The sequence below is a fragment of the Prenolepis imparis genome, unplaced genomic scaffold (genome assembly GCF_030444845.1).
Source record: "Prenolepis imparis isolate NDT839.2.m4 unplaced genomic scaffold, iyPreImpa1.0 SCAF_2, whole genome shotgun sequence".
NCBI lineage: Eukaryota > Metazoa > Arthropoda > Insecta > Hymenoptera > Formicidae > Prenolepis > Prenolepis imparis.
Genome location: NW_028141160.1, coordinates 3,677,396 through 3,692,063, shown reverse-complemented (window position 1 = coordinate 3,692,063; position 14,668 = coordinate 3,677,396). Strand labels below are relative to the sequence as shown.

The following is a 14,668-nucleotide window of genomic DNA, read 5'->3' as shown; positions in this document are numbered from 1 at the left end:
ATTACTGTACGCACCAGTGGTGACGCTACATTCTATACGGATAATATTCACGCTAATAATATTTATAGGTAAATCCGAATCATACCATTTGTGAGGTTGCAATATACGATTCGACGAGAATCCCAACAGCGATCCAATGCTGTCTGGTTTACTAAAATTTATTCTATAGATGCATTTGATTTCGCTCTTTAGAGTATTATGATTGGCGCGAAGCGCTATTGCATCTTCATTCTGCTCTTTATTGGAAGGATATTGTGAAATTGCACGTCTCAGATACTCATCTATAGCTTGTATTTCGTATGATCCTTCGGGTATCGTAATTTCCTTGTCATCGTTATCAAAGTAAAATTTATTATTCTTAGAATTTACATTCGGTATCGTATGATAAGTTTCAAAATCTGTTAAACCGAGCTCATAATCGCCATTCGATAAATCTATAGCTGGAAAGTAGCTTACAGCGAGAACGCTACTTTTGCCAGTCAACGTTAGTGTTAGCGACATGTTGTCTGAATCGTGATGATGGATTGACAGACTTTATATCAGTCGTTTGAAGAAATCGTAAACACAATTGTCCACAATTATTCTGATTATAATTTTGATAGGATGTGATTGTATTCTATTTTCGTAACATTTAAATATTGCACTAATTCTTTGGGTGGTTGAAGATTGCCAAAACTATCGAAATATATTGCTCGATTTCCTCTCTTTACATATGCCACTCAATGGGTACCGGAACCATCAACGTCATCCAAATTTACAATACCGCTTTCATTTTGTCGTATACCGCTTATCGGTAAATTATTGCGCATGAAAACACCTCTAAAGAATGGTATACGCATACGTCTTGCCAGTTGTTGCAATTGTACATTAGTTGTTACACCCACAGGCATTTTTAGCGATTTTTTTTTGACGTTTTTTTTTCTTAGTTGAAAATCCCTGTCCATGTTTGTATGGAGCGAGATAAACTCTTCAATACGGTATACAGTAACGTAAAAATTGCTGCTCCGGCAAGATTCAAAGTAGGCTGTCAGGTACGCGTGAGTAAATTCAAGACCATCTTCGAAAAAGGTTTTACACCAAATTGGACTACCGAAATATTTAAAATTATCAAAGTGCAGAAAACTAATCCTGCGACATATATACTTGAAGATTCGCGCGGAAATTCCGTCGCTGGAGGATTCTACGAGTACGAGTTACATCATGTTGCAAATCCCGATGTCTCGTGGAAAAGGTTTTGCGGAAAAAAGGCGATGATGTTTATGTGAAATGGTTGGGACTGGATAAATCTCACAACTCATGGATTCATAAAAATAATGTATTATAAACATTTATTTAAAATATTTGTACACTGTTTATTTTACAATATATTTATCTAATAATTTTATAAATACAAATATACATATATATTTATACAAAATATACATATTTTACAACAAATATTATTTACAAAGGTATTTTATAATGTCCCCATGGTAATGTATCAGGTATGATATACCGCTTGTCATCGTGAGGACTTAGAGCAATTTTCGTCTCGCGAATGGTGTATACTTCATGCAATTTCGATCTTATACATGACTGACTACGTGTCATTTCAATCTCTTCATTCAAACACCGCGTATAATCATCAAACGTTATCGTTCTCGCGACAACGTTACTCTTGACACCTTTTATTTTTTTCGTATCTTTCTTGCCATCCACTCGCAAGGCATACATTTTTGCTCTAAGCCCTACAAATTCGGTCATAATCACACCGTTGTTTTCATCTTTCATTAGTACCTTTTTATTCACGAGCGGTACCGTACACATTGTCCGCAGTGTAATCGCTCGTATCAAATTTGTCGAGGTTGCGCTTTATATTCTCGTACACATCTTCGCATTCGATGTGGTATATTAGGCTGTCTGTGTCGGTGTACATTACCCGGCATCTGTCACGATACAGCGGTGACATGTACTCATGATGAAATTCATATAAACATGTTTTGGAGATGTCGAGTATGCACATGCCAACATAGATTGGTTTATAAAATTTTACCTCGAGTTTGCGTAATTCGACAGCGATTAGATTTTCAGAAAAGATGCTTCTACTGTGGAAATTTGGTTTCGCAATCATTGCCTCTGCACCGTATCTTCCTTCCCAATGTGTGATAAGTTTTACATCAACCCGATTACGCACATTTTCCATCGTTTTGCCGAATACTGCATTATTCATCAATTTATATATATTTTTTTCAAAATCATTTTTTGCTTGCGTTCTAAATTGCGTATTAAGTTCGATATAATTTCGAAGCCTGGAGATTGCGCGAATTGTAATATGCGATGTATTTTTGCAACGCGAAGGCCGTGACGCGTACATTGCTGCAGGTTGCGGTAATGTATCACATATCACTTCTTGTCGTATAGCGTTACGAGAAGCTTATCTTCCCGCTTGCCTGGCGGCTTGTCGCGTGTCGGGCAAAACGGTAGGTCAGTGTGCGTGTCGTGAAGATGTTGTGGATATTCTAAATCTACCTCGAGGATGTAGCCTGTGGGTGAATCGAGCGCGATAGATGATGTGTCGAAATTAGATACATCGTCGACCCATTGAAAATCAGCATAAGGCAATGGTTGACACATTGCCCATCCATACAAATTATTTACATCGAAATACATTAGATATGAAGATGTTTTCAATGGATCGTACGACTGCATGTACTTGTTATTAGCGTGTGCATATCTGTTTGAACATTGACTCAGACCACCGCGTATACCCCGTTCGATAAACATTACCATATCAATATCTGAGCAGTTCGAACGTAATTTTTGTATGCTTTAACATGGCGTCCCACGTATACCCGGGGAGAGTATAGTAATACGCGGGGTCGAGCCCATAACTTTCGATACATTTATCCCGGAAATTTTCAAAAATGTCGGCTAATAACATAACATCAGTTTTTAAATATAAGTCGCTATATTCGCCCAGCGTTCGAATGGAGAACCGCTCCCATACGTTTTCAGCGTGCGCGTAATCGTTCTCGGATACAGTGTCACCGGTCAAGGAACTATAAAACGATTCGCGCGGTGGTAGACACGTATCATGCAACCTTTCAAAACAGTTGATATATTCGTACGGAAAGACACGTTTCCGTGTTAATAATTTGAAATTTTCGGTGGATAAATTTTGAAATTTTGATTTTAAATTTTTGAGTTTATCTTTACTTAGAAATGATGCCAATTTGTCGAGACTAGTATTGAGAAATTTATATGAATCGATAAAACGTAATTTTATGCAAGCTTTCCAATCTTTGTCATCGTTGGTACTATTGACAGTTTTTGTAAATGATATATATTTTTCTTTAGTTATTGGAAGTAAATCGATTCCCCCTTCGAACGCTGTAGCTATTTCCTTAATTATGAAATGTGAGTCGTAACCGAATAAATTATGAAATACTATTGGAATACAAAAAGAGTTTTTATAATTTAGATTGCAATTTGAGTGTGCTGGACCTCTGTACCGCCCGGTCAGATGGCAATGATCGCGTACGCGTGTATCGTCATCTTGCATGAATGGTTTCTCACATATATGACAATGCGTCGCGCTATGAAATTTTTCCCACTCGTCTGATGTTAAATTTACCATGGGGACGTTAGTTGCTAAAATATTCTTTACGCGTATCGCTAAATTTTGTAGTTGTTCGGAAAACCACGAAACGCAATCTACACTACGACGAGAATAATACTTGGATAATGAATCGTCATATGAGCAATGTACATAATATGCTATACTAAATACTTGGTGATGTTGATATAAATTCTTTTCTTCATCCTTCTTATCCGTCTTTGTCAGCACACATTCGAGGTCTGCGTACACCACAAATGGAAGTCGCTCTTTCCTGGTGTAGTTGGTGAAGCTGAGCCACTTGTCCTTATCGCTCGGTAACCGGATAGCGCAGTCATTCATCTTTCCGCAGTCTACTGTATGTGACTGCAACTTGTCTTCCGAACCGAAATAATGCAGACATCTGTAAAATAACAATTATAAACAATTGCACATTTATTTATATAATTTGCAATAAATTTACATACCGATCGCAGATATATTTCTTGTGACCATGTTTGCACAATTGTGAGCTGACAAGTCGGGAGAGATTCTTGATCCAGGTGAAATGTCCAACGCTGTTGCTGTCTTCCACGTACAGCAAGTTGATGTGTTTCTCTCTCTTTTGCTCCGCAAGACGTATCGAGACAATGTTCTTTTCTTCGATGCTGTACACATTTATCGAAATGTTGTTTGATAGTTCAAACTTTTTAATTTGATTCACAGTCACTGGAAACTCAATGTCTTGGAGATTCAACACTGTTGTGTAATGGGGATATGAAGATTCCCGTTCCACTTTTCTTTCAGCAGGATATAGAGCAGCGACAACTGCCCACGCGAAACATGCATTGTCTTTTGATTGCACATTCACCACTGCTCATCATTATTTCTCGCGGTAATTTAATGTGACATCCCGCACGCATTGGATTATACTTGTTTATATTTACAATTAAATTGATTATTCGCGACAATGCCCAACCACTATCGCGTTCCTGAAATTCTTCTAGCGATGCTAGCGTGGGCTCGATAACGCGACGCTCGTACCATTCACGCAAATCGGAGGTGCGAAAGATTTCAAAGTTTTTCGTATTGATACATTTATTGGCACGCTTATCGCCCGACACGAACTCGCCATTAAATATAGTGTTCACTTTCACACTAGGGTTTTTGCAATACTTTTTGCACGTGTCCGATCACAATGTCTTTGGCCTCCTCTAGAAATTGACGAGGTTCGATGTGGTTGCTGTTTATCACCAGTCAAGATGCGGCTCTCGAACGCCGTATCAATCTCTCGCCATATGAGTCCGATGTCTCGCGAACTGCTTCCGGCACCTGCGTGTACAAAACGTTTGCGTACCGAATTCTTCAACCCTTCGAGACGCGCGATTTGGGAGACAAGCGATTGTCGAAGTCCGATCGGTAATCGTGGACGTTTTATTCGACTTTGTTCTTCCAGTGATTCGATGTATTCGTCACATTGCTGCTCCCACACAATATATTCTTCCACCGAATTCACCCTTGTGGCTTGCTCCAATAAACTTGCTTCCAATTGTGCCATATTTGAGATGCTCTTGCTGAACCTCTGACAAAGATACTGACAGAGTATGCCTCCTTACCAGCATTTTTATTTGATCACTGACACTTGAAAAACTCGAGTATGTTGCATTTTGCACATTTGACCTTGACAATAATTCTAATATTTCATTAAGGATGATGTCATAGCAGCCGCGCATCGGCGCTTGAAAATTTTGAATATGTTGCATTTTGAACACCTGGGGGATAACAGCAACCGGTGCATTGGCGCTCGTGATACATTTAGCACATTTTGACCTTGACAATAATTCTAACATTTCATTTGAGGATGATGTCATAGCAGCCGCGCATCGGCGCTTGAAAATTTTGAATATGCTGCATTTTGAACATCTGGGTCTGATGTCATAGCAGCAGCTGTGCATTAGCGCTTAAAATTTTGAATATGTTGCATTTTGCACATTTTGACCTTGACAATAATTCTAACATTTCACTTGAGGATGATGTCATAGCAGCAGCTGTGCATCGGTGCTTTGATTGGTTGAAAATAATATCGGATCAGCAATAATCCCCACCCCATCACAATGGATATTATGGATAAAATTTAAAAATAATTTAGTATCACATTGATCACTCGATTGAAAAGGTTCTTTTAAAATGTACTCCGCCAGCATGAATTATTACGTTCCAGTACAAGAGAGCAATGTTTTGTGCAAGAAGAAATGTGACAAGTAAGTTTCAATTCTTTTTGTCAAATAATGATTTTTAAATAATGATTTTTAAATAATTTTGGAAATATTGTTCTAATTATTTTTATAGCATTCAGCGTGCGACTCGTATATACTTGGGCGAAGATATGTTCTAACCGCAACATCCTATAAATATTTGGAAATAGGAATCAGCGTTGGAGCTGTATCATATGTGGAATTAGCTCTTGGTGATAATCGAGGCAACCACATAATATTGCCTATTGAAACATGGAAATCACTAATGCAGAAACGTGCGGACATTGAACAGCTAACTGAAACTCCATTATGGATTCGAGATCTAACAATAGAAATTGTTAAAATATCCGATTCAAAAATTGTAAAATTAACATTATCCAATAATTCTTTGTACATGAAACCATCAACGTTACATTTATTTGAGTTTGAAAAATGTATTGATCATATGTTTTCCTGGCTGTGTGAAAATACTCATCTTGTGAATGAAAAATTTAAACAATTTGCAACTATTTTACAACGCAATAATATTACTAATGTATGCGATGCTGTAAAAGCGATACGCGAAAGTGATACGTATGATAGCGAATCACTCATAAATTGTGAAATATTAACATGTGCTGTAAATGATGTTTTTTATGATTCTTGTAATAAATAAATTTTTATTGATAAACTGTGAATTTAATTATTTCTTTCCCGCCCCTGTTCTATATGTATATGAATAGTATGATGTGCACATGCATTATCAGCAAAACTTTTTGGAGATGTAGAAAAATGATGAGCTAGATGATACTCCAGTTAGAACAGAGAGATGAAGAGAGATGTAGAATTAAAATCAAGAGGGGAGCAACATTATAATATATGTGTCGTGTCATAGAGTAGCAGACTTATACTCGCATGCTCGTGCTGTGCGGTTGCATGAAACTGTAAGATATACTCTAATTGAAGGAAAACGTGTTGCAACTGTAGATGCTCCCTAAATCAAATTTTATATTGCAGTGTGTGTCCTATTTGCACACATTAAACTGTTTAAAAATTAAAACACTTAAAGTGCTGTGAAAATGGCGAGTGATGTGAAGATGCTAACTCAGGATGAATACATTGCATCGCTGGAAAAAGATGTGTTAGAACTTGCTGCTGCGTTGGAAGAAAAAAATTTTGTAGTGCGTCTGACTGAATGTGATAAAGTGAGTTATAGTAAATGGGAGTTGGAGTGCGATGGATGTATCGATTTGCTAAAAGGACAATACCCACAACCAAGGAGATTTTTTTGGAAATTTTATGAAATAAAAATAAATCCAAAATTATTGATCGGAGATTTGCAGTCACGGACCGCTCGAATCGCGCGACTTGAAGAAATAAGAAGATTGCTACGCAGACGTTACTTAAGCGTAGATACCAATGTTCCAGCACTATCGACAAACACTCCAGTAAATTCAATCGTGCAGGCAATACACGGGCGCGAAATAGGTTTCAAAAAACGTCACACGAAAAACCTGTATGATTGGATCTTTACGCATAATTTGTATCATTCTCCACTCGACTATTTTGATTGGCGAGTTCAAAATTTCTATGTAACAGAACTCAATCCTGGTTGTATTGCAAACGAGTTTTGGTAATCTGTGTAAGTCTCTTTATTTTTATAATAATAAATAAATTAAAATATTAATAAAATAAATAATAATATATTTAATAAAAATTTCTGTCATGTAGGAGTTCCGTCTCGCAGCCACCGCCCCACCGCCACCTCGCAGCCACCACCTCGCAGCCACCGCCTCATACCCAAGTCGTGATACATGGGTCAATCGTTACGAAATATCATATCGACCCATGTGGTTCGATCATCATGACGCAGCCATCAATGTATTTTATATTTTATATTTAAATTTTATATTAATTATATCAATTTTATTATATTTATATCAATTATATTCATATTTTATTATATTATTGTATTATTATATTTTCATTTTTATATTTTAAATTCACACACACACACATTTTGTAAATACACATACACACAAAATTGTATCATTGCACACACACACCTATTTTATAAATAAACATTATTTTAAATATTAAAAAAATATATAATTTATTTTAGAATAGGTCCTCTCCCCTTCCTCATCCTAAAAATATTAATTAAAAAAAAAAATATTAAAAGAAAAAAATATTAATTAAAAAAATTCTCTCTTACGAACGCCTCTCTCTTTGCGTTCTCCTTCGCTGCATCAGCTCTCGCGCTCTCCTTCGCGTCATCTCGCTACCTCTCGTCATCTGGCGCTATCTCTCACGCTCTTGCGATATCTCTCTCGCGTGCGCCTCGCGCTCTCCTTCGCGAACGCCACGCTCTTGCGATATCTCTCTCGCTACCTAGCCATCTCGCACTATCTCTCTCGCTCTTACATATACGCCTCGCTTGCGTCATCTCTCTCACGTGTGCCTCGCGCTCTCCTTCGCGTTCCTCTCTCCCCGCGGACCCCTCACCCAAAAAACTTCATGCGGTCTTTCGCGGACGCTCCCCCCTCCCCGCGGACCCCTCGCGGACCCAGCTCCAAAATCGCGGACACCTCCCCCTCTCCGCGGACCCCTCGCGGACGCTCCCCCTCCCCGCGGACCCCTCGCGGACTCGGCACCTAAATCGCGGACGCTTCCCCCTCCCCGCGACCCCCTCGCGGTACATCGCGGACGCCTCCCGCGTGACGTCATTCCCCCTCCCCGCGTGACGTCATTCCCCCGCGCCCTGGTTCCCCTCGCCCCTCACCCCCCTCATTGCCCCTGGGTTAGAATCGGCATAGTATATCTACTGGCATGATGTCTCAGTTTAGATTGGACGAAATGCATCTTCTGTATAGCGGAGTTTTTCAGCGATGGTTGGAGTTTGTTTTGGGGAAAAAAAGAACCAAATCGGGGGAAAATTTCAGCGCGCGACAAGGCTGTTGTTTCCACATTTATTGACAAGATTAAACCTCATATTCCGATCGAATTTTGCAGAAGACCTCACAACTTATCTTATATTGGAAGATACAAATCAGAGTTTAGAAGAATTCTTTTATATGATAGATTAATGGTATTCAGTTTGCTGGATCGAAATCTATACACATACTATTTATTTTTGCAATGCGGAGTGTACATTCTTTCAAGCTCACTCTTAGTTGAAAAGGACGGGATGATTCAAATAGCAGATCTTCTTCTCCGTTCATTTGTTAGCCATGCTGCGGATATCTTTGGAAAAGAATTTGTCACTTATTACATTCATGCACTCTGCCATTTAGCTATGGAATGCCGCACTTATCTGGCTATCAGTAATTTCAGTGCGTTTAAGTACGAAAGTTACTTAGGTATTATTAAGCGTTGCCTAAGAGGAACATACATGCCTCTTCAGCAACTTTACAATAGAGACTTTGAAAGAGGAGGTCGACTCATGCAGAAAGACATAATTGACGAAAAATGCATTGAATTAAGTCAAAAACATTACGAGGAAAACGATGAAGTAGAAGTTTTTTTCAAATTGACCATGCACGGAATGATACTTTCCACATCAGAAGCTGATTGTTGCTTTAAGTCAAAAAATGGCGAGGTGGTGGTCCTCTCAAAAATTACTTGTTCCTTTCGTGGCACACAAATTTCCTTACATGGACATAGATTTAGAAATATTTGTGACTTCTTTACATTTCCTATTCACTCTACAGACTTGGGCATCTGTAAGGTATCGCAACTTGAAGAAATCGAAAAAGTCTGGCCTCTTAATCAAGTTCTCCAAAAATGCATTCTCATTCCTGCTGATAATAGTTATCTATGTATTCCGCTCGTTCATGGTGGGCAAGAGTAAAATAAGGGTGAGAGATATTCTGTTAAACTGCAAATAAATATGCAGTTGTCCGAACCCTTCATTGCTCCTTTTACTTAATGTAACATAAAAACGTCGATTTTATTGATTATTCTAGTTATCACATATGTATATTTATTATTCTATTGTTGACATTTTAATTTAATCTTTTACATGTTAAATGCTAACAGATGCCAAATTATGTAATCATAGTCTGAATACTGAAGCACGGAAATCTAGATACACAACCCCAACCCAAAAAACTTTAATTAGAAAGGCATTATTGATATTTATTTTTGACAACAAAATGTTTCTTTGTTTTATTTACTTTTTCTGTTTTTGACAGTTTTCAGTTGTTGTTTGGCCGGATGGTGGCATATGCATTGTAGCAACTAAATGGATGAATAAGTGTAAAGAAAGTGTTGTGTATCCCACTAAAAACAAATGCCCTACGAAATTAATTATGTCACTTGCGAATGCACAAGAAGACTGGGAAGAATGTAACGTTGAATTTTTGCATAGTTACAGTAAGTAGCCTAGTCATTTATTTTTATGCATTGTACTCAATTATGGATATTAAAGTACGATCTCCTCACGTGTTTCCAGAAACTTATAACCTGGCTCGTAAAGCCGCTGTACTAGCCGCCGAAGATCAACCTATTGATTCCAACATAGAGACTGATTACGACAAACAGCGAAAGCGTCAACCAGATTTACTCAGAGTTCTGATGATGATGACTCGGAACCAGAAACTATGTATACAAAACGTAAACGACAAGTCACAGGAGGATCCCATCGAGAAATGCAACGTACAGAGAACGAAGAGCGTAAAAACTGCCAAGATGTCAGTAAATAGCATACCAGCCCCTGCAGTAAATATCAGAGAGCAACTCGCTGCATTGAGAGCTCAAGTTTTTGATTTCAAAAAACTGAAGTCTAACGAATCTCATTTGAATCTAAAAAAGAAAGTCCTGTATGTGAAAAAATATAGTAAAGCAGTAAATAATTAAGTGTCTTCCAGAAAATCATCACCAAAAGGTAAGAAATTAAATTTTTGAGTGACATGACTCGTAACTGTGTTCCTACTCATTTTTATTATATTTGTATAAGTTGTGCGGACGCCTCACAATTGATTTATATTACAGAAATTATCAACTATCAAAAGAATCCTGCAGATACAGAGAATACAAATGCTATTGATCTTCAGAGTACATCTCAACATGCAAATCTTCATACCTTCAACCTTCTTCAATCTTCATTGGATAGTAACAGTAAGTTTTTAGCAAGATCATTTATACAATTCAAACTTAAATTTAAAAAGAAAATATACAGCAGTTCAGTCGACTTTGAAATTCCTGCAAGTTAGGCAGTACAAGGTTTTAAATACTCTTTTATTTTTTCAGATATGACTTCTGATTCAGAGATGTCCGCTACGCAAACATCATCAGGATCTAAAGTTTCTCTCGCCCTGCAGCAGCCAGGAGGTCAAAAAGAGCCGGAAAAGGTTTCCCAAAGCAGTGATGAGCGTAGTGACAATGATATGTTTGAGGAACATAGATCTGCACAAGGTGACAATAAGGAGAGCTCAGAAAAAAATATAAAATCGTCCTCAGAAGGTGAGAATGATATTTTTTCTTATTTCTCAACTATTCAATTTTAATTACACACGATGTATTTTTAGTTTTAGCGTGGTCAGATTTTAGCAAAAAGAAAAAAAGAAATGGTAAATACTTGTAATAGTTTCATTTCATTAATTACAAGGTGAGAGTAGAATCGATTAAGCGATTATGGATAGTATTTTCAGACAGCACAGATATCACATCGGAAAATATTGACAATATTGTCAAAGTTCAAGAAGAAGTACGCATCAAGCTTGACCACTTGGAAATCAAATTAGACCGTATCTTAAAGAAACTCTTTCCAGAGGAAGTAAAATTAAAATGACCACGCGGAATTCCGGCATTTCCTCTACGCACGGAAGAGGAGTGGGAAAATCTAGAAGAAATTCTCGCAGATGTATTTACATATGTGGTAAATATCTTAAGAATTTATACAATTTTTAATTGCCTACAATTTTATATTTTTCCGTTCGTGTCATATTTTCCCATTACTGCGTGTTTCGAAAAAATTAAAATCATTAATAATGTTAATTCATCTGTGAAAATTATTATACAGGTAGATGTCATTGCGGCAAAAATTAAAAACCAGGAATCAGAAACTGCTGCTGTGCAATCTGTACTTCCGAAAATAATTACGAATTCTCTCTCCAGAGTTATTAGTTGGAGAGGCACTCAGAAAACCAAAATTGCTTTCAACAAGAGCAAAACATATGAGGTTATTCAAAGTGATTACTTTTCTTTATACATTGTTGCATTCTATTTACAAACAGTAATTGAAATCTACTTTATATTTTGAGAAAATCTAAGTAAGCTTTTTAGCAAGAAATAGTTGATATAAATCAACTTCTAGAGCAATTTTTACACAGTCTGATTTCTTATATTTAAATTTATTTTTTATTTAGTAAAGTGATACATAGATTTTCATAATTATTAAAATAAAATGCCACTGAATAACATTTTTTCATTTTATTTCAAAAGAGACAAATTTATTAAATAAAATTTATTAAATAATTTTTTTTGCAGCCACTGTTCTGCAGAAATTTGGGAAAACAGTCGATCTAAAAAAACCCGAAGATTATGTGAAACGTTGGTTTAGCACCAATGCTCAGCGAGTGGTGTAAATGCGCGACATTTTCTATTTTTAAACATTATCAAAAGAATAATTAGTTTTTTTTTTATTTTTTCATTTTTAGTTTGTTTTCTGAATACTTGGTGCACAGCAAAGGTTAGCTTTAATACTTTTGTTTTAGTACAAAAATTTCAATGTGCAATTGAATCTTTCGCATTCGTTTTTATTTATCGTTCTTATGTCAGAACTATATTTATATGTATGCTTTTTACTATTAGATATAGACAAGTTTCTTTTTTGCATACGAAATTTTGATTTGAGTTTTCTAGTCCGTACTAAAAATAATCTTTCAAACAGAATATGACTGAAAATGTAAACATTTAATGTGAAAAATTGCAATGTGTACAAGAAAAGTAAGTTTTATATATATAATATATATAATGTTTAAAATGTTTATTGTTAATTTTATATTATAATTATATAATTAGTCAAATAAGTTTAATATATATATTATACACAATAAATTTGTTTCATGTTTTACTGGATAAATGTGTTATATTTTCAATCTTCTTATAATATTGTAGTAAAGAAATAAACTTGTATATTATTTATAGGGTTGGAGCATAGACTGATGCTATATTGTATATAACGCATAAGAGAGAATCAACTATCAATCAGAAGCTTTCATTTTCATCCTGAGGATAGAAATGAAGAATTCTGATTCATTGATTCTCTTATGCATTATACGTTATGCAAAAGTCTGTGCTCCGGCTCTTAGACCGCTTTGATTCCTATATTAGTACAATAGAATTTCTTTTTGATGTTTTCTTGATGTCAACAAACCGTCAAATTTTCAGACCAAAAAGCATCATATTGACTTTTTCTATCATGATGTAATTATGACGTCAAAATGACATCATTTTGACTATGATGTGTTCCTTGGGCAGGTACTAATACTACAGAACATCATACACAATTATTACCTGCTTTTCCACTGGAGACTCTAGAAGATTTCCTTAAATTTGAAGAGGACCCCCAGCAAGATAGAGAAATAAGAAAACAGTTTGTAAGTTTGTTAATTATTTGTCTTCTTGCTTTAAAACTTGTGCAGTTCTGACAATCAGCATTTCATAATTTTCTTCAGAATTGGCAGCAATATACACACGGCACACGCGGCACATGGCACACGAACTCACGGACATCGTGGATGGAATATTCACACTTCTTCTTCTTCTTCTTCTTCTTCTTCTTCTTCTTCTTCTTCTTTTTCTTCTTCTTCTTCTTTAGGCTGAGTCCACAAATAGCTCTGGCAGACCAGCGCGATTTTGCGATGCGCGACGCGCGATATCCAATGAACGTACTGCTTTTTTCGAAAAGCTGTACGCTCATTGGATATCGCGCGTTGCGCATCGCAAAATCATGCTGATCTGCCAGAGCCATTATAGGGTCACCGCATAAGCTTTTTCGTAAAGGATCTGCCAGAGAACACACTTTTGCATAACGCATGCTGATTAAATGATTTGCTTCAATTTTTTAGAGCCGTGGCACTTATATCTGTTTTTTTTGTTGCAGAAAAATAAAATTGCAAAAATTGGAGGTAAAACGTATGCCATGAAAACAAGAAGTATTATAAAATATGTTATGAGTGATACTGTACCCAAAAAAATCACATGGACCGGGATTAAACAATCAATTGGCATAAAAGATACAGGATTTGCCAATATAATTATAGGTAATTAAAAATATAATATATATAAAAACATAATAAATATAAGTTCTAAAAATTAGATTAATTAACAATAAATATAGTTGCTCTTTCTTTGAATAAATTTCTATTTGTTTTCTTATTTTAATATTAAATTATATATATATATATTATTATAGTATAATATTTATATTTTATATTGTATAATTATATATTATAATATTTATAAGTCTAAAAAATTTGTAATTTAAATATTTTTGTAATTATTTCAGATTATGTTACTAGTACGGAGCAATGTAGTTTGTATCAAGTGCAAAAAGTTATTCAAGAATGGTTGAGACATGTGGGTGATCGGATCTCATACTTATTGACAAAAAAATAAAAATTATTATTATATTTCTCTAATATTTTATACATTAAATATTGTAATTATTACTAATAAAATAAAAATATTTTTGTATTCTAAAGTAATATTTATTTTTAATTATAAAAATAAGTAAAATCAACAATAAAGACGTCTTTAAGACAAATTTTTGATATATTTAACGTATTTGATATAATTTGACGTATTTAAGATGTATTTAAGATGTTTCTAAAAACGTCTTAAATACGTCTTGAAG

General features: G+C 35.6%; 1 protein-coding gene across 1 annotated transcript; it reads left to right on the top strand.

Annotated features, from left to right (window-relative positions):
- The first annotated feature begins 12,974 nt into the window (after nt 1–12,974).
- Nucleotides 12,975–14,430, top strand: LOC145932828 (uncharacterized). The gene is made up of 4 exons (XM_083032061.1): nt 12,975–12,984; nt 13,291–13,409; nt 13,916–14,075; nt 14,321–14,430. The coding sequence occupies exons 1-4, from the start codon at nt 12,975–12,977 to the stop codon at nt 14,428–14,430; spliced, it is 399 nt and encodes a 132-aa protein (XP_082888187.1).
- Nucleotides 14,431–14,668: the final 238 nt, after the last annotated feature.

Excerpts from the sequence above, each read along its gene's own strand:
- LOC145932828 (XM_083032061.1), top strand. Across the intron at positions 13,410-13,915 it reads GAGAAATAAGAAAACAGTTT|AAAAATAAAATTGCAAAAAT; the intron begins GTAAGTTTGTTA and ends TTTTTGTTGCAG. Across the intron at positions 14,076-14,320 it reads ATTTGCCAATATAATTATAG|ATTATGTTACTAGTACGGAG; the intron begins GTAATTAAAAAT and ends TAATTATTTCAG.